This window comes from Halichoeres trimaculatus, unplaced genomic scaffold (assembly GCF_033239565.1).
Source record: "Halichoeres trimaculatus isolate MK-OKI-2021-1 unplaced genomic scaffold, fHalTri1.1 fHalTri1_scaffold_13, whole genome shotgun sequence".
Classification (NCBI taxonomy): domain Eukaryota; kingdom Metazoa; phylum Chordata; class Actinopteri; order Labriformes; family Labridae; genus Halichoeres; species Halichoeres trimaculatus.
Genome location: NW_027437191.1, coordinates 26,756,668 through 26,777,859, shown reverse-complemented (window position 1 = coordinate 26,777,859; position 21,192 = coordinate 26,756,668). Strand labels below are relative to the sequence as shown.

The 21,192-nt window shown below is 42.8% G+C and overlaps 1 protein-coding gene across 1 annotated transcript in view; it reads left to right on the top strand.

Moving 5' to 3' along the window:
* The window catches only part of galnt14 (UDP-N-acetyl-alpha-D-galactosamine:polypeptide N-acetylgalactosaminyltransferase 14 (GalNAc-T14)), a 147,330-nt gene that overhangs the window by 32,391 nt on the left and 93,747 nt on the right, over nt 1-21,192 (top strand). Inside the window, exon 2 of the mRNA XM_074685661.1 lies at nt 1-152. This exon is cut by the window's left edge and continues 18 nt beyond it. Within this exon, the coding sequence (XP_074541762.1) occupies nt 1-152 (152 nt within the window). The remainder of the gene's footprint in view (nt 153-21,192) is intronic.

The window sequence follows — 21,192 nt, the reverse complement described above, 5'->3', positions numbered from 1 at the left end:
GACGACATGTTGGATGGATTTGACGAGCGCAGTTACCTGAGCGCTCGACGCTGGAAGCCCGGAGAAGACCCGTACACGCTGTACGCCTTCAACCAGAGAGAGAGTGAGCGTATTCCAAGCAACCGCGCCCTGAGGGACACACGGCACTACAGGTACACACACACACACACATTCAGCAGCTCTCTGGGCTCTCCTCTGTCTGCTCTTGTAACGAAGTCAGATGTTGGATCCAAACTCGCTTTAACAGGAGAAGCAAAAAACATCAGTCTGCTCTGAAATTAAACAGTAAATCAGAAATCCTCTTAGCTCGAGCATCCTCCCTGTCTGTTGGACAGATGCTCAACTGGAAGATAAGGAGCTCCTCCGCTCTGACAGCAGCCGCCTCCTTATTCTGTTCAAGAGATAAAAAAACAACTCCTGAGCACTCCTGGACGGTATGAGGGGCTCCTGTTGGGTACATGGTTTATATCTGAAGGACGGTTTGATCTGTGTGGTCTGAAGTCACACGGAGGCAGAGCACAGGATGTGTTCCTGCTCTGACTCCTTAAAGACACAACATTAATGGATGTTTCCTCTGAGGACTGTGTGTGTGAGAGAGTGTGTGTGTGTGTGTTTTCTTTCCCTGTGTGGTTAAATGTCAAGTTGACGTTGTTGTTTTGTTCAGAAACATGTTATCCTGTCAGAAATAATAGAGCTCAGCTCAGAGAAAGTGGATAATGCCTCAGACAAAAAGCTGCCATGTAATTTCCAAGTGCTGGTTTCCTGTGATGGTTCCCAGTTTTTGGTTCCCTGTTCTATTCCCTGTTCTGGTTTCCTTGACTAGTTTCCTGTTTCGTTTTTCTTGTGCTTATTTCGATGTACTTATTACCTTTGCTGTTTAAAAATCTGCTGGTTTCCTGTGTTGGTTTTGTAATCTAGCTTCCTGTGTAAGTTGCCTTACCGGGTTCCCTGTGCTGGTTTCAATGTACTGGTCTCCATGCACTAGTATTTCTTTGCTGGTTTTCTTCAAAGTCTGTATATAGAGTGGACAGCGTGGCTCCGCCATTTATCATTGTACGGTTTTGAAGCCAAAATACCAGAGTCTGCGCAGTAGAGACGATGAGGGAGTCTGGGAGAATCTGAGTAGAGCTGGGTGATAAAAATAATAATTATTTATTTTCTTTCAAGAGTCTAATCACTTCCTGACTCTACCTCCCGACATATTTTACAATCCCTAATAAAAATACACGAGAACGACAGCTGTCAATCATCGTTAAACGTTACATAAAACCTTGTTTTTAACCTCGTATAACTAATGAAAACGAAACTTTTCAGACAAAAGAGGACTTGAATACAAGACAGCTAAATGATATCTTCAAATCACCACAACAATCGGACGTGAGAAACATTTCTACGAGGTGTATTAATTTTTTTAAGTTTGACCACAGCCCATCTGGAATGACTGGAAAGCTGTATTTTTAATCCTATACTGCAGTCAGCCACCAGGGGGAGCAGTTTTTGTGGAGACCTCACTTCCAGCTGAGCAAGCGGACGTCCATTTTTTTTTAAAGTCTATGGTTTTCTTATCTTGTTTGAAAGTTTTTTTTATCAGTTTCCTGTGCTGGTTTTCATGTGCTTGTTGTATCTGAGTAATTAATGGTTAGCAGCCAGCCTGAGGTGACCTAGCTCTGTTTGTTTGGCAGTCACTGTGAAAATGACACAGACCTGAATGGGAGCTAGTTTTGCTGCTTTCTTTGTTGCTGTCTGTGCCTTTGTCTGTTTTACTCAAGGGGCAACATCCGGTCAGTAAAAATGAAGCCTATGTGGAAGTGCTAAATGTTGCTGTTCATTGAGAATCCGCTTGAGGCTGGCTGCAGAAAAACCGGATGTCACGTACACACCCAGCCATAAAAACAGACTTTTACGGTATTAAAAAGCATATTTACAGCCTGGTTCAAACAACGGTTTGGATCTAAAACTGAGATTTCACTATCAGCACACACTGTACAGTGAGTAAATTTTTTTCCTAACTCAGGTTTAGAAGTTGTTTGGGTCGTGTGATTGTCCAATCAGAGACTCAGCTCAGGTCATGTGACAGATGAGCGCCCTGTAGCTGTTCGAAATGAAACTCACAGCTGGCGTCATAAGAATGTGGCTGCGTCCGCGGATTGGCTTCATTTCAAGTGTCAGGAACAGACGGGTGACGTCACAGAGGCTACATCCATCTTTTTGACAGTCTATGGTTCTGCTGTATGTGCTGCACTCTTTTCTTTATATATTTCTGCTATCTTCACTGCTGTTTGCGCTGGTATGTGTGTTGGTGTGTGTTCTGCTGCTTGTGCTGTTGATGGTTCTGCTATCTGTACTCCTGCTGTTCCTGTTTCTGTGCCTCTTTTGTTCCTGTTCCTGTGTTGCCGCTGATCTCAGTGGGTTGTGGCTGCAGGACTCATGTAGGAAGCTGAAATCTGTTAGCGTAACTGGAACGTACATCACTCTGCGTGAGTGGATGTTTGCAGCGTTTGGAAGATAAATCCAGCAGATGATGGGATGTCTGACTCAATCATTGCTTGTCTGCTGTGTGTGTGTGTGTGTGTGTGTGTGTGTGTGTGTGTGTGTGTGTGTGTGTGTGTGTGTGTGTGTGTGTGTGTGTTTGTGTTTTCTCAGTGCATGGCCACATGTCTGTGCTAATGTGCGTAATTGCATCGTGTCGATTGCTGCATCATCTGCTCTGTTTCCGGAGGAGGGAGATTCACTCTGAGCCGACATAAGGTGGCAGAGAAGGGTGTGTGTGTGTGTGTGTGTGTGTGTGTGTGTGTGTGTGTGTGTGTGTGTGTGTGTGTGTGTGTGTGTGTGTATGTATGTGTGTGTGTGTGTGTGTGTGTTTCACAGAGAAAGTGAAAAGTGTATGTAGGAGGCAGAGAGTGGGAAACACTTCCACATTAATCTGTTAGCAGTGAGGTAGGGGGCCAATAGTCCTCATTTATCTCCTACAGGACAGAGTGTGTTTGTGTGTGTGTGTGTGTATGTGTGTGTGTGTGTGTGTGTGTGTGTGTGTGTGTGTGTGTGTGTGTGTGTGTGTGTGTGTGTGTGTGTGTGTGTGTGTGTGTGTGTGTGTGCTGTAGATTCTTCTGGTTGGCATGTATAGTGCTGATGATAATTTCATCATTTATTCCCTAACCAATCAGATGCAGGCTTCTGTTTAGTTTTATGGAATAACTTTGTTGCCTTTTCTTGTTCAGACTCTTTTACACCACCCCTCCACCTGAGGTCCAGTTACATCAGGCTCCAGAACCAGAACACACCAGGCTCTCAAAACAGAACACAACAGTTTCCTAAACTAGAGTGCATCAGGCTCCTGATACAGACTACATCAGGCTGCTGAACCCAAACAAATAAGGCACCTGACCCAGAACACATCAGGCTCTAGAACCAGACCACATCTGGCTCCAGAACCAGACAAAATCAGGTTCTTTAACCAAAACACAACAGACTCCAGAACCAAAACACAACGGTCTTCTAAGCTAGAGCACATCAGGCTCCTGAACCAGAACACGACAGTCTCAAGAACCAAAACACATCAGGCTCCTGAACCAGAACACAACAGTCTCCTAAACAAGAGCGCATCAGGCTCCTGAACCAGAACACAACAGACTCCAGAACCAGAACACAACAGTCTCCTAAACAAGAGCGCATCAGGCTCCTGATACAAACTACATCAGGCTCCTAAACCAGAACATAACAGACTCAAGAACCAAAACACATAAGGCTCCTGAACCAAAACACATCAGGCTCCAGAACCAGACAAGATCAGGCTTCTTAACCAGATCACATCAGGCTCCAGAACCAGACCACATCAGGCGTCTTTACCAATAAACATCAGGCCCCTGATCAGAACATAAGAGACTCCAGAACCAGATCACAACAGTCTCCTTAACCAGAACACATCAGGCTCCAGAACCAGAACATTACAGACTCAAGAACCAGAACACATCAGGCTCTCAAACCAGAACACAACAGTCTCCTAAGCCAGAACAAATCAGGCTCCAGAACCAGACCACATCAGGCTTCTTAACCAGAACATTACAGACTCAAAAACCATAACACAACGGTCTCTTGACCCAGACCACATCAGGCTCCAGAACCAGATCATAAGAGACTCCAGAACCGACACACATTAGGTCCCTGAGCCAGCACACATTGGGCTCCTGAACCAGACCACATTAGGCCCTTTCTTTCTGTCTCTCAGCCTGCAGTGGAGCCAATGTTCATCCTGGCGTCAGAAGCTTGTTTCTCTTATCTTTAGGTTATCTCTGTCCCACTGGGAAAATAACAAACCTTGAGCGTCCTCTCTCAACCTGCTGTGCTCTCTCCACTGGAGCTCACTGAACATGTAATCTACCAGCTTCTCGGGGTCTGGGCCTTATTTTTACTCCAGAGGATCTTTGTTGGGCTGTTTTACAGAAGCTGTGCTGTCAGTCACACTGTCTCCTTTCGTTACGACCAGACACTCAGGCAATCTGAAGAGCCTCTAAAGGTCTGAGGAACAGAAGAAACCTACATCAAGACAAGAGAGAGTCAAGGATGATGTATGGTTTTGGGTTATTTATGGAGAATAAAACCCTGACAGTGATGGATTCCTCTCTGGCTGTTTTGGTGGAGTTAACATTAAACTGTCGTCATTCAGCTCTCCTTCTTCTCTGCTCTGACTTTGACTCACCTTTAAGACTAAACTTTGACCTCTGCTAGTATACAAGTATAAAGCTGCAGTCTGAAGATCTGTATTAATGGATAAAAGATTGATCATTGGTGTTATGATGTTATGATGTTATGACAAAGACGATTAAAGTCTACTTTCCGTTAGAAATATTTGTCTGTATTCGGCTAAAAGCTGAACGCAGCAGAAACTGAATGATGAGGTGTTTTTGTTCAGCCTGTTTTCTGACATTAAAGTGTTCACTCAGACACTGTGTGGTTATTCCAGCTGTGCATGTGTGTGTGTGTCTTTGTGTGTGTGTTTGTGTGTCTGCTGCACACTCACTGCATGAACAAACAGCGCTGTGTTTAGGCGGGATGGGGGCAGCGAGCTGTGGAGAGCTTTGAATCAGATTGTTCAGGTTGTTATTGTGCATGGAAGCAAAGCTCTGTCACTATCTGAGGTTAGACGGAGGCAGCCAGGGAAGGAGATGAGAGCAGAGCAAGAGGCTTAGAGGAAGATGGAGAGATAGGAGAGGAAAGAAGAGAGAAAGGAAAGGAAAGGAAGAAAGGGTGTAGGAGGAGAAGAGGAGGACGAAAAATTAGGAATAGATTAGGAAGAGGAGGTGAGGAAAGAGGAGGAAGGAGATGCCACAAGCTGCTGAGAGGAGAGATAATTGCCACATGCAGAGCAGAAGAGTCAGTGTGTGTGTGTGTGTGTGTTAGTGTGTGTGTGTGTGTCAGTGTGTGTGTAAACCACTCCACTCCAGCTTGTTGTTATTATCTCAGTGAACAGGAGGAACCTCCTTCTTCTGCTCTCAGACAGTTTATAAACCAAGAGCCACACGCCTCAGGGATCAGATCCAAGTGTAGAGACAATAAGCTGATACTGTACAGACTGTACACGACACAATGAGCTGACACTGTAGAGACTGTACACAACACAATGCTGATACCAAACCTTGTTAACACAGAGTGAGTTAGCCTGCAGTGGTTATGCTAGCCTGATCACGTTAGGTTAGCCTGCAATGATTTTTTTAGCCTGCAAGTTGTTATGTTATGGCTGAGTCATGCTTGACGCTTCCGCGGGGTCAGCATAGCTTCTTGCGGACAAATGACGTCATTTTCGCACCTTGTTTTTCGCACTTCTCATGCGGAAATTTCCGCGCCGTGCACACTTGAAAGTTTTCAAAACCTGCCAGACGGAGATGTGTGGACAAGATGGCGGAAGATGGGGATCTCCTAGTGTTTGAATTGCAGAGATCCAGGCATCTCTGTGACTCTTCACACAGAATGGTAAATAATTCATGGTGTGAAATTGCAGCCACTCTCAGCAGAGAAGAGAAATCAGTTAAAAAAGTACCTGGGAAAATCTCTGGGACAGATATGTCATGTTATAAACAAAGGCAAACTTCTTTGACTCTCGTTTAGTACTCTAGTAGACATACACAAGGCTCTCAAGTGTCACGCATTGAGCGTGACAGTCGCTCTTTGGGTGGGGGGTCACTCTAGTCTGCACTCAAAACGTACATTTGTAATACACTGTCCCCTGCAGTTTTGGAATGTACACCAATGGAAGCCACGTGGGGTGTTAAAAAGCATAAAAGCCCATGCGTTCCCTCGTGCAGATCTCATGCGTCTCATTTCTGCGCAACACGTTCGCACAGAAAGCAACACAGCCTTTTGTCTGGAGTGGTTCCTTAAGCCTGTACTAGTTTTTTAAGCCTGCAGTGGATATGTTAGCCTGCACTGCTTCCGTTAGCATGTCCTGGTTCCATTAGCCTTTGAGGCTCCGTTATCCTGCTTTGGGTTTTACTCTGTTTTTTTTTAAGTTAGCCTTCAGTGTCTTTTACCATACATTGGGTATTTTAGCGTGCAGTGGTTCTGCTAGCTGTCAAGGTTCTGGTTCTTTTCTTTAAACCCAGTCATTTTCCAAACTTCACTGTAAAATTAACCTGACACGCTAGACGAACAGTTTCATACATCCACCACGGGAATATTTCGCTAGTCCACCCTGGTAGCAGCTCTTTGTTGGATTTGTTTTCAGAGGCGGTACCCTCTAAAAAATCAGCTGGCAAATGGACGACCGTTCTAGTTAACACACTCACCACAGACAAATCCACATCAAGCCATGGTAAGATGTAGCTTATGTGCGCCGCTGCTGAGAAACACTAGACAAACAACTACAGGAACATGAGAAACAGCTGTGATAATGGCCTTAGACGACTGCTGATGTTTTTGTAAAGTTAACTTAAGAATCAAAGGAACACTGACGAGTACGAAAGTCTGCTGACGTCACGTCTGCTCGTCACTTTCGCAGCTCCTGCAGCTCTTCTAGATTGGGCCGTTAAGAATTTAGCCAAGTGAATTTGTTGGTCAATGGAGCCTGGCAAGATGGATCTGCAGGATTTCAGGAACTGAATCAGGGAGGTCCATCTGCTCTGCAAGGTTACTGTAAAATGTCCATCATGACAGTTTAGAGCAGCTGCCTGGTTTTAGACTTCATCTGAGTCAGAGGATGTGTGATTAGAGACGGTTGGGGCTGTGTTATCAGTATGATGGACCAAAGGTCCAACATGTTGGACCAGGAGCCCAAGTCAGAGACAGACAGGTGAGCTTTCACTCAGGTGTGTCACTCTGTCAGCGTCCTCTTAGACATTGAAGGATGTTCAGTGGTCCATCTGATGAAGCTCATATTCACTGTCAGCAAACAGACGGAGGTCAGAGATCGACTAAATTGTTAGAAATGGTTTAACTTCACATTAGACCGGTGACCTTTGAACGTTTATTACTAACCAGAACATCCAGTAACTACATCTGAGTGTCTGCATCCTGTGATTCTGTGTGTGTGTGTGAGTGTGTGTGCGTCAGAGTGTTTCACACTCAGTCAGCCGCTGACTCATGTCTCCATGAATCACAACATGCAGATAAACATTAATCACTGTATTAGCTGTAGAGCCTCCTACGTGGTCGTCTGTGATCAGCCTGAAGGAACACAAAGAAACAAACGTCTGAACTCTGAGGAGTTTATTTTCCCTAGACAGGCGCCGTGATTTGATTACCTGCTCCAGTGATGAACGATCACAGCGTCTGCTACCAACAGCTGATGAAGAAAAACATTAAACCCCCTCGACACTTCGCCTGGTGCGAACAAATGTTCCGCTCAGAAACTTACATCTGACCTCCAAAAGTTTCCCTCACTTCTTCTGAGTGCTCTCTGACTCTGTTATTTCACATCAACACTTGTCGAAGGGATGAGAGATGATCACAGAGTCTTTAGGCTGCAGCTGGCTCCGAATAAACTCTGTGAAACAAGCTGATGACAGATAGACAGGAGAGGGTTTCTGGGTGTATTTCTTAAAAGGTGTAAAACCAGGCAGCAGGAAATGTTCTTTCTGAAAGCACACAGCGTCTCTCCTGCCTCACCTTTCACAGTCTGCCCAAACTAAGCCCACACCTGGAGGAGGATCACCTCGTCTCCTCTGACAAGCTGCAAACAGCAGATCTTTTGATGCTGTCAGCACAGAACACCAGGACCAGTAAGTCTGACGCTGTGTCCCTTGTAGCCTGCGTACACCACAAAGGCCAAACCGAATTGAGACAATCTGGTCTACAAAGCATTTCCTGTGTGTCGCTCTCAACGCCACGCAGTGCCGCCCTCACCTGTCAGCCTTACATTACTTTCAAACACATAAACAAAAACCTTAAATTTAAAACAGGATTTTTTTAATATTAATGTTTTTAAATATTCTACCGTATTACTATTACGCTATTTTCTTTATTGATAGGGTATAGAACCACAATGTATATGTAAGAGTTGAGCAACAATGTGTATTTTCAACATTTGATCAAGCGCCAGGCGGGATGTTAGATTAAATAAAAAAACAATAATAATAAATTATAAAATGCAAGCCCTTATAGTTTAATAAAACTATATTAACTACATTTATTTAGTTTTCATTGATTTTTAGAGCACTGAATTGATTGAATGTATTGTTTGAATTCCCTGTAAAAAAAAAAAGACAACATCAACTAAATTTTTTTTTCCAGAGAATTTACATTTATGAACATAGAATTTTTCTATTGTGAGAAAATCATTAAAGAACTGTTTTTCCTCAATATGTCACTTAAAAAGAGCCCAAACAAAACATTTTTTCCATAGTAAAATAAAATCTTCTTCAATGTTTAGAAATACAATCAGAAGAGGAGGAAGAAGAAGAAGCTATACTTTATTAATCCCCTTGGGGGAAATTCTGTTTTTACACTCTGAATTATGCTATATATAAACACATGCACAAACAGCACTTCTTGCACAGAAACATGCAGCAATTAAAGCGGTCAGAGTGATGGTACTACACTCTTGGTGTGCACCTGAGGGTTATTGGTGCCTTGCTCCAGGGCATCCGACAGTCAGGAATGTAAGCCAACACCTCCCCAGCTATCAGCCTAAGTCCCAATCTTGATCTACTTGAACCAGGAACCCTCCGGCCACCAAACCAAGTCCTTACGGACTGAGCCACTCCCCCCCCATCACATACTTGTTGCCAGAAATCCTTCACAGCTGGATAAAGCAGGACCCCATCCGGAGTTCAGCGTGTTCATCAACTTCGGTGTTCACGTGCAATGAATCTTGGGGTGTGTGTGTCTAAGAAGGATTCACAGAATCCATTCCTCGTGGCACCCGAAAAGGGGGCCTGATTTGTCGGCCACATTGGCCACATTTTGGAGGAATCTTTGAAATCGAACAAAACTTCAACACACTGCTGTGACATGATTGGTCTTTATTTTATTTTATTTTTTTTCAACATTCTTTTTTATTGAATTTTTGGCGCAAGGTTAGCAGAAATTTACCATTTGTTACAATGAATATGCATATACCCCCCCCCCCCAAAAAAAAAAAAAAGTTAAGTTTTTCAGAATAAAAAAGAAAAAAGAAAAATTAATTAATTAATTAATTAATAAAAAAACATAAGATAAAAGATAATGATATCAAAAAATGATAGAAAATAATTCAATGACATAATAAATTATTTGAAATATTTAGAAAAAAGGAAAAAGAAAATAATAAGCTATATACACATACATACATATACAAAGTAATAACAATAATAATTAGAAAATAAATTAATAATAAAATACCGTTATAAGAATTAGAAGAGTTGAGTGAAACAATGACAGTTTAAAAATAATAATAATAATAATATTAAACAAATAATCCAAAAAATACCTAAAATAAATAAAAGACTATATATATATATATATATATATATATATATATATATATATATATATATATATATATATATATATATATATATATATATATATATATATATATATATATATATATACATACACATGCATACATACACACATATATACATATATGATGATTGGTCTTAAAATACAGCCTCAGTCGGCTGCAGCTCCTGAATTGGGACATAGCTTAAGACTCAGCTGAAGGAAGTCCAGACTTTCGTGGCTCAAACTAAAGGCCTGCACGTCACACTGCACACTAGCTGACAGAGCGGTTATATTTCACCTGTGAGGAAATGTTTCTATCAAAACTGTATTTAACACACTACTCACTGACAACAAATCCCGGGATGCAACAGCAACAGCTGGTTCACCAATCAAGACCTGCACGAACCAGCTTCTTTAATGTCCTGTCTCTGAGAAAGCACATCTGGTTCGAACAGCTCTGAAGCTCACCGAGATGTGTTCAAGATGTAAGATCAGATTTATCAGTGTCTGTTGAAAACATTTTCAAACAGTCTTAAATGATCCTCTTGTTCGATGAGGTGAGGAGTGAAAACAGAGATAAATACATCCTGAAGTAGAAACAGGAGAGTCTGGAGGTAGCATGGCGTGGTGATAAACCCGTCTGTAGATCTCAGATATCAGACTCCCCAAACTCAGTCCTGCTGTCACTTCATCTCAGAGTCTCTGCGCTCTCTGCTCTGCTGGTCTGAGCTCAGTCTTTGTCAGGAAACACTGGCTGTCATCTCTGTCGTGTTTACTGATGTTTACACTGAGTCTAACAAACAGCACGGAGCGCAGCAGAAAGCTCTCTGTGAGCTCAGGAAATCCTCTTGGTGTATTGTGGGTAATCTGCTGATGTGGAACCTGAGCTGTGAAGCACCTCGGTGCTCTACAACAGCACAGAGTGACAGTGACGCTAAGCTGCTTTACCCAAAGCTAGCGTCTCCACCAGCCGTCCCACTCTGAGACCGTGTCAGGAAGAGACGCCGTCTGACTCCAGATCCCATTTGTTCAGCTGCGAGTTGGTCTCTTTGGGTCTCTGGCCTTTTTGTGTCATCTCGGAGTGTTTCTTGGATTCCTCTTGTTTGGACGCTTTGTGTCCTGATGCTGAGTGCAGAGATTACAGCGAAGAAGAGAGAAACACAACTCTCACACACTGAGCATCTGTACAAAGAGGCAGAGGAGCTGTAAAGGCGGGGAGACTCGGGATCTGCGTGACGCTCTGATGTCTCATCGATTTCACCTCTCAAATCCACTTCAGTCGAGAGGGCGAGATGGAGAGGGCGAGGAGGAGGAGGAAGATTAAAGAAGGAGCTTCGTTAAGCTCCAGTACATTAAAGTCAGACTTAAAGACACAGAACAGCGGAAAAAACGTTAAACAACATCCACACAACACGTCCAACATACAGTGTGCACACATGTCCATCACGTCCAACATACAGTGTGCACACATGTCCATCATGTCCAGTACATCCAGCAGTCCAGCTCCCCCTGTGGTCAGCTGCAGCTGCTCCTCCACCTGAGAAAAAGGTGATTCTATTACTGACTGTGAAATGTGACGATAGTTATCACACGACTCTCATTTCACACTTACATGTGACTTTATGTCACTGCTACCTGGATAAAGCTTCAAAGTGGCCTGTGTAATAACTCTGTGAGTGTGTGTGTGTCTGTGTGTGTGTAAGAGAGGTTGGAGCAGTAATTGATTGGCCCAGTCACATATTGATCCTCCTTCATTGATTGGCTGATGTAAATGCCCGTCAACCATCCTGTCACCGCCACCGCTCTCCAGGAAAACCGCTGTTACCTCCACTTTCTGTGTGTGTCTGAGTGTGTGTATGTGTGTGTGTGTGTGTGTGTGTGTGTGTGTGTGAGGGACCCGCTTCAAACTTCTTCCTTTTTTCCATATTTCTTGCTCTTCTCCCTTGATTCTCCCTCTCCTTGATCTCTTTTCCTTTCTCCCTGCCTCCCTTTGCTTTCTCCTTCCTTCATCTCTACCCTAAGCCATACTTAAAAAGAGCTGGAGTGTGTGTGTGTGTGTGTGTGTGTGTGTGTGTGTGTGTGTGTGTGTGTGTGTGTGTGTGTGTGTGTGTATGTGTTCTTCAAAAAAGTACTTCAGCTTTTTAAAGTTTAACATCATTGTAAATATGAGCCAATGGAGGGATTTATTGATTGACTGGTATCACGCAGTTCAGCATCCAGGGACGGGTTTTTCAATACTCATTTTAGAGTAATTACACTGATGAGGGGGCTGCAGTTCAGCAGTAGAGTTGTCAGAAACAAACTGTGGCGTCATAAAGACCATGTCTGTGGTGGGGATGCACAGATCCAACTTCTCTGGTTCCGATACCTTGGTTTTGGGTATCCACTGATACCAATACTGATCCGATACAAGTGTTGAAGCTATGGTCTACGATTCGGAAGCTTGGTAATTATTAATAACTAGCGCTGTCAGGGGATTAAAAAAAATAATCTAATTAATTACATGATTTGTAATTAACTAATCTAATTAATCGCATTTTAATCTCATGTCTGCTCAAGGTCCCAAAATAAAGAATTTAAATTCCAGGACATTAAAATTACATTAAAAGACATTAAAAAACATTTGAAAATAAGGTGGGAATATAAACAACACATTTTTAGGTACCCTGAGGCATAAGGAACACATGAAAAAAGTTTTATGGTTCTATCTTTACAAAATCTACACAGTCCTGCACCTAAGATAAGCTGATTTGATCTTTAGGACCGTTCATGCTCCTGTCACATTTTTACTTGATGTGGACTCAATTTTCACTGCAATATAAACTTCTATACTTCTATGAGGTCAGGAGAACCAGGGCTAAAGGCTAAAAACTGTGAGGAACTATGTACAAAACACTTAATTCAAGTCTTGGACCAAAGAAGAGTGAAGTATTTTCAGTTTACATGCTCTAAACACACAAACTGTTTCTCATTGGTGCAGAGCAGCCCCAAGCTGAAACATGACACTAGTAAGATGGAAGCAAATTTTCAAAGAATTCTTTAGATTTAAATACTGGACAAATATCAATCATTCAGGGCTTGTTTAATGCAGTAAAGAGTGTAGAATTATCTGTTTTTTACAGAATTGAGCTAGAGCAAACGGTTGATTTTCTGCAGCCCCCCCAAAATCACTCTCGCTCCCCCCCCAGTTTAAAGCATGGTGCTGACATGGACCGTCGGAAATTTGAAAATCTGACGAGAACACCGCTTTGTCCAAGTAGGACAAACGGTTTGTAAATGCCAATTAACTTATTAATTAATTAATCTGCGTTAATTTTTATAATGCGTTAATTTGCGCTGAATTAATTAATCTAGTTAACGCGTCAAAATGACAGCCCTATTAATAACACTGTTAATGAGGCCGTTATGATCCGATGGTCTGATCTAAGCAATATAAAAAGCAAAAAGAATGCAAAAAATTCCATTCAGTGCATCAGCTGAAAAACGGCCTAATAATTGACCAATGCGAACTGCCGTTTCCCTCATTTCGGGTTTAAGCGTGAGTCCATCCAATTGCCTGTCTCCCCTGTTCTGCACCATACCGCCCACGGTTCCGCCTTGTCCTTCCCCACTACCCCTCTCACATCAGCTAGCTGCTCAGCTACTGAAGCATCATGGAGCCGGAGAAGACGGAAACCAGGAAGCTGTTACTGTTACCCTACACAGCGAAGGGAAGAAAACGAAAAAGTTTCGAGGAAAAGGCTGAAGCAAGCAAGAATTATGAGCGATACAGGTGCGGAGACAGAATATTGGAGAAATGTACGACCGGTGGAAAAAGCTGCTGAGGGATTTGGGACTGAAGACCTTCTTAATTTACTACAGTAGGAAATGTCAGCTGAAAAAAATCTGGTTAGTCTATGTCCATTCTGCGTTTTTTAAATATGCTAAACTGGGTTTCAGATCAGTGACCGAGCTTTAATTGATAACCTACATGCCCTACTGTTGGGTAAGACTGGTAATGTTTTGTGTAAAAGACAAAAAAACGAGTGTATGGAATTACTGAAGTAAATATGTATTTAAGCTATGAAATATTTAAATGTTTACCAGAAAACAATGCTTCAGACTTTACACAAGTTCTATTTGATTACAAACTTTTAAATATTTTATATTGATAATGCAGCAAAAATCAAAGGAAGTGCATCAGGTAATATTTCAAATCAAATAGCAAAGAGCACCGGTAAAAAAAGGCTTAGAGCTGGTTGCCTGGATCGGCCCCTTCCTACTGATACCACTTGAGCTTGAGGGGTACTGATTCACTGATACCTGATACCAGGATTAGTACCAGTGCATCCCTAGTCCATGGTTTATACAGACTATGGGTTGAATTACATGTTGGTGAAACCAGAAATAACAACAACAAAAACTTGTTAAAGATGCTTTTGATATCTACCAAAACATTTATAAACGGTGAGCAGAGTACTAAACCAGAACAAACCACACAGAAAGATGATGTTTCAGTGTTTAGCAAGACCGTATCCAGAGACACTGTATGAAGATGAAAAAAATAGAAAAACAACACAATAATAAAATGATACTCTGATGCTCTGATTAGGGGCTCTTAGTGAGTGGACATCAGGACTATCAGCTTACAGGTTTCTGACAGAGGTCTTATAGTTCTACAAAGGGCTACACATCTGCAGAGAAACTGCACATTGCTGAACCCAGAAGTCTTCATACTGCTCCCGACAGTGTGAATGTGACCAGTGTGAACTGACGGTCCCCTGTGACAGCATCTTCTACCATCACTGCATAATCAGGTGTGACCAGGTGTTGACAGGTGATGTGCTGAGGTGTAGAAGAGCTTCAGGGCTTTAGATTCTGCTTCAGCTCCCTAAACTTAAGTTCTCTGAAACACAAACTCTGCAGAGCTGCAGGCCATCCTGCTAACAGCTGGGTGTGACTGCACTCTGCGGGCCGGAAACATCCTCCTAATGGGTGCGCGCACACACACACACACACACACACACACACACACACACACACACACACACACACACACACACACACACACAAATATAGTGAAACACACACTCTCCAAAGCTTGCACAGAATTACACAAGAACACCCTGCTGAGCTGTTGATAATTACAAGTAAAACACTGCAGTAAACACCAGCCGTCACACACACACACACACACACACACACACACACACACACACACACACACACACACACACACACACACACACACACACACACACACACACACACACACACACACACACACACACACAGCTGCTGGGCGTCTGAGCAGAGTTTGCTGATAACTTTGTGCTCAGACAGACACAGAGACAGAACAAAGGCTGATGGACGGATTAAACAGACGTGTGAAAACATGAATAATCTCATTAAGCAGCTGGATGGAGATTGAATCAGTAAATAATTAAATGAACTGATTAACGACATCTGATGAATAATTAACAAATGAACAAGCAAAGGAGGAAGTCAACAAAGCAGAAAATGAACACAGGTGACAGAGCAGACGCCTGAATGCACCAAACAACGAGCTCATCAGAGCCTCAAAGCAGAGCGGAGACGAAGCCAACATCACAGAAAACATCACAGAGCGAGCGAACCTTTAATTTCCAACAGAATGAAGTCAGAAGACAATCAATTAAACCACCATTTTATCTTCCTCACCATCAGACCGACCAGAGGCTCTGAGTCAGCTTCACCTAGAATCAACAGCCTCATTCAGCTGAGGACAGAGACAGAGCTTCACACAGCCACCATTGATCTCTGACGTACCAGACCAGTCCAGACCATACAAGTCTAGACCATACCTGTACTTGCCATATTTAATTTTTCTGCATTTCTGCATTTCTTAGGCAAAAAGGTGTGCCTTTAGGAGAGATTGCAGAACGCAACTGTAGTGGAAGATGGTCACAGCTGACACCGTCATTGACCGCAGGCTCAGCAGTCATCTTTTTCATATCTGTGTATAGGTCAATAGGGTCAAAATACAAACTTTGCTTCATTTTGTTTGGCAATAAAATTTGGATTTATTACCTCCACCAAGGACGTTACCGTGTTTTTTTCCGTGCACTACAAGGCGCTTAGGAATATAGGGCGCACCTTCAATAACTGGCCTATTTGAAAACTGTTTTCATATATAGGGCGCACCGCATTATAAGGGGCATAGAATAGAAGCTATAGTAGTGGTTGGGGTTGCGTCATGCATCCACTAGACGGAGCTGCGCTAAAGGGAATGTCAACAGAACAGTCAATAAGTCAGTCAAACTCAGGCTACATCCACATGGAGCCGCACATTTTCCTATCCAACTATTTTCTGTGCCATTTTCAAAAAAAGTGCGCCGTAAAGACGAAGCCGTTTCTGCCGTCCACAAAAGCCGTTTCCAGAGATCAGTTCAAATGCCAGAGCTTTGGGGGGCGCTGTATTGCTTTAACAATAAACAAAAGAAGAAGCCCGGGCTAGCCTGTGAGCTAATGTTAGCACTTAGCAGAATTCCTCGTTACAGGTTCTACTGCTTACCGCTGTTACTCCGACGACGCCCCCTGACTACAGTAGCCATGATTAATCAATATAGATCCATATAAGGCACATCGAATCATCATGCACACTGTCAGCTTTTGAAAAAACTGAAGGCTTTTAGGTGCGCCTTATGGTGCGGAAAATACGGTATGTTTTTCGGAGAGTTCGTCTGTTTGTCTGTGAACAACATAGCTCAAAAAGTTAAGAATGGATCTTAATTATTTTTTTCCTGGATCACTGTCTGGATCCTGGAATTTTTACAGGATTCTTTATCATTGTGAGATTGGGCCGTTTTCACTATATGTGTATATAACTCCACCATAAATGTTCAGATTGCTTTGCAAAAAAATACAAGACAAGGTCACCATAATTTCTGACAGATGTAAAAGTACGATCCAGGTCCTGGCAATACTCTGGATACTAAGATCCAGGATTTGAAATATGTACAGGGTCATCATAATTTTAAACACTGTCGGGTAAGAAATTATTGTACAAACCTGCAACTAGCACCAAATTGTAGCAGACAGTCTGCTGGAAGAGAGTATAACATTAAAGCAGGACTAAAGTCTTGCGTGACAATCACAATATGCTTGGTGGAGGTCTGCGATCTCTGAGTGCTTTCCTAGTTTTTTTGATTGGGCTGTGCGTTCGGTGATCTGTTTCCATTTTCCCAAAGGAGTAAAAAAAAAGAAAATATTGGGGAGGTTACAGGATGAACCTGATTTTTGAGTTTTTGCTTCTTTGATCCCATTCCATGTCCAACCAGACCCGATCAAACTGTATCCGACCAGACAAGACCGTACCATACCATACCATACCATACAATACCATACCATACCATAGTATGGTACCATATGTATGGCATGCTTCCAGATTCCCTGTTTTCCTGCAGATAGAGTTCAGGCTTCGGTCAGCTTCCTGATCGTCTCAGTGAAGAGGAAACTGGGACCCACGTGAGTCAAAACACAGGTCAATCCTTCCCTGGCACCATCCTCTTAACAAAACCACAAAGTCTGGATGTTCAGAACTTCTGGATGAGGTTCAGGAAATGGTTTCTGGCTATACTTTATATAATCTCAGATTAAAGTCAGTGCGGAGAGATTTGTGAAAGGCACTGTGAGGAATATGAGCGGTCTGCAGGAACTTAGTGAAATTTAGAGATGGAGACAGAAAAAAAGGACTTCCGAGCATCAAAGACGGAGAGCTGATATCTGTATTTTTCTTATGGTAGATCTCAGCTCTCTGAGAGACACAGACGCAAAACCTGACAGATTCTTTATATTCAATATAAGCTACCAAACACAAAGACAGACTGAAGGAGGAGAGGAGCGACTCAGCCTGCGAGTGTTTCCTCTGTGACGTGATCAATAACGACGGCTCACAAACACTCTGAATGCAGACGGATCGTCAGCTCACTGAGGATGTGGACCGTTCATCAACTCAAATCGAGCGTGCTGAAATATAGTTGTTTCAGTGAAACATCGTCTCACATTACATTACATTTAGCTGACTGGCTTCTAAGTGGCTCGCTGGGGCGTGAAGAGTTTGTCAAACACAAGTTACCGCCTAAACAAACTCACCCTGATGACACGGCGGTGTCAATGCGAGCAGAGGCGTCTGTTACACGTGTAAGTGTAACAGCAGAGAAAGCTTTACAAAGAGGTCAGAGGTCACACAAAAAGGGAAATAGATCTGTATCTGTGTTCATGGGTCAGGGTTAGATCTCAGCTTCCTTTGGACAGTCATATTTTGTTGAGGGTGAACAGAGATATCTGGAGCCAGGAGAAATAAATTAAGTTTGAGTTCAACAGATCTGATCGATGTGTCGACTCTTCACAGCCTTCTCTTCACCTTATTGAAAACCTGATTCAATCCCACACAGATCAGATCTATCGCTCTGGACCCTGGAAGACTTTCTTGTTTCAGGTGGTGAAATGATCCTGGTGATCTCTGACCTTTACTAATGGCCTGATCTTTGACCCCAGACAGAGGAAAAGATTTGTTTATCCCAAATCAGCATGCAGACAGATCTCTGTCCCCTTTTCTTCCCTGAGGTGATCGACCTTTGTGTCAGAGTATAAAAGATTCACATTAGAAGAAAAAATAAAACCCTTTATTTGTGATCTTCAAACCACAGGTGATAAAAAACATTCATCCAACATCACTTCATCTGTAAACTCACCCACTGAAAAGACCTGGAACAAGTAGAGAGGGAGGGGGCAGCTCTAAATGCTGTAATGTATGCACACTGCTTTAAAGAAAGAGTGCAGTCAGCACAGCAGCAGACAGGGTATCCATGACCGTTGCATAAAACACAGCAGAATACTGTAGAGATGTCCTCAAAACTGATTATGATCCCTTTAGTAAAGCTGGACCTAAAACCAGAACTAGGGAAACCTCAGTGAGCTCAAGACTTTAAGATAGCAGCTTTAACGAGGTGTAGGTAATATAGATAGCAGCTTCATTAAGGTCAAAACTGCTTTAGGCAGCTGCTTTAATTAGGTCTAGACTGATACAGACAGCAGCTTCAATGAGGTCAAAACTGCTTTAGACAACAGTTTTCATGAGGTCTAGACTTATATAGACAGGTGCCTTAATGAGGTCTGGACAGATATACACAGCAACTTTAATAAGGTAAAAGCTAATAAAAACTGCTGCTTTAATGAGGTCGAAACTCAAATGGACAGCCGCTTTAATGAGGTCTAGACTAACACAGACTGCTGCTTTTATATGGTCTAGACTGACGGACAGCAGTTTTATTGAGGTCGAAAGTAATATGTACAGCTGCTTCAATGAGGTCAAGACTGCCATAGACAGCTGCTTCAATGAGGTCTAGACTTCTTTAGACAGCTGCTTCGATGAGGTCAAACTGATATAGACAATTGCTTCAGTGCGGTCAAGACTTATTGAGAAGCTGCTTCAATGCGGTCAAGACTGAAATCGACAGCTGTTGTAATAAGGTCAAGACATATACAAAGCTGCTATGATGAGGTCAAGACTGGTAGAGACAGTTAATTTAACGAGGGTTAAGGCATATATATAGTTGCTTTAATGAGGTCAAAACCAATAGAGACAGCTGTTTTAATAAGGTCTAGACATAGAAAGACACCTGCTTTAATGAGGTCAAGCCTGATATAGAAAGATGCTTTAAGGAGGTCAAAACCGATAGAAACAGCTGTTTTAATAAGGTCTAGACTTGTATAGACAGCTGCTTTAATAAGGTCAAACCTGATATAGACAGCTGCTTTAATGAGGTCTAGAGTGACATCAGCTTTAATGAGGTCAAACTGATATAGGCAGCTGCTTTAAAGAGATCTAGACTGATATAGACAGCAGCTTCAATTAGGTCAAAACTCATATGGATAACTGCTTCTCATTGAGGTCTAGACTGACATACACAGCAGATTCAATGAGGTTAAAACTCATATAGACAGCTGCTTCAATGAGGTCAGAGATGATAAATACAGCTGCCTCAATGAGGTCAAGGTTGTAGACAGCTTCATTCAGGATCCCCAAACCACAGGTGATAAAAACATTCGTCCAACATCACTTCATCTGTAAACTCACCACTGAAAAGACCTGAAACAAGGAGAGAGGGGGAGAGTGGGGGAAAGAGGGGGGAGCAAGATGAAGTAATAAAAGAGAGAAAGAGAGATGGATCAGCCGATCCCTGAACATGACAGCCTCATCAGACAGTGTGTGTATGTGTGTGTGCATTTGTGTGTGTAAGAGTGAGACAGAAAGAAAGTGAGGAAATTGTTCTGTCAGGATCTTGGAGTGTTGTCTGCTGTCTTCCCCTCTTCCCCTTTCTCTCTCTGCTCTCATCTCCTCTGCTGTCCGACCGTCTAATGGAACAGTCCATGCAAACAGCTCAGGTTAATAGAGCGAGAGACGGGAGGGGAGGAGAAAAGGGGAGGAGGGGAGAGGTGGGGAAGGACAGAAAAGAGGAGGAGGAGGAGGCTAACGTTCTGCTTGTCTTCGTTCTTCTAATGTAGTTTTGCTGTTCTTTGCTTGTTTGGTGCAGACTCTTGGTCAGCTGTAGTTTCCTGTCCTCACACAGACAGCTGATTTCATACAAACTGGTTTCCTTATAAACCTTTCTGTTCCATCCACTTTACATGTCACCGTTATCATGTGCTTTTATCTGCTTTGGTTTTAGTTTCAAACCTAAGTCACAACCTGTTTTCCTCTGTTTTTTTAAGTTTCCTCTGATCTCATGTTTTCCTCATAAACCGAGACAGGAAGAGAGCAACCACACCAGGCACACACACACAAACAGCCTCCACTCTGACCACAGGGCTGTTTGTCACTCCCTCATACACACAAGCACACACACATACACACACTAAGTGTGTCATATCTTGAAATAGCCATCAGTCGGGTGGGTCCAGGATACCTCAGAAACCGCAGGACAGACAGACAGACAGACTAACCAGAGAGAGCAGAGAGACGGAGTGTGTAAGTGATGTAAATAACACAAATGTGTTCATTTTGCTGAGGTCGAGTGGTCTTGTGTTCCCCTCTGATCTGGAACCGTAAATGAGGAGTGAGCCTCTGATAGGAAGTCCTTGCTTCTGTCACCCCCTCTTTATTTTTTCCACCGCTCACCCTTTTCTTTGACCTCGCCTTTCTTCAGCGTTTGCAGAGACGGGGAGTTAAACGTAGAGAGTGAGTTGACAGCTGGACAGACATCCTGTACCACAAAGTGGGGCAGAGATAAAAGAGACAGGTCGATGCAAGAAACT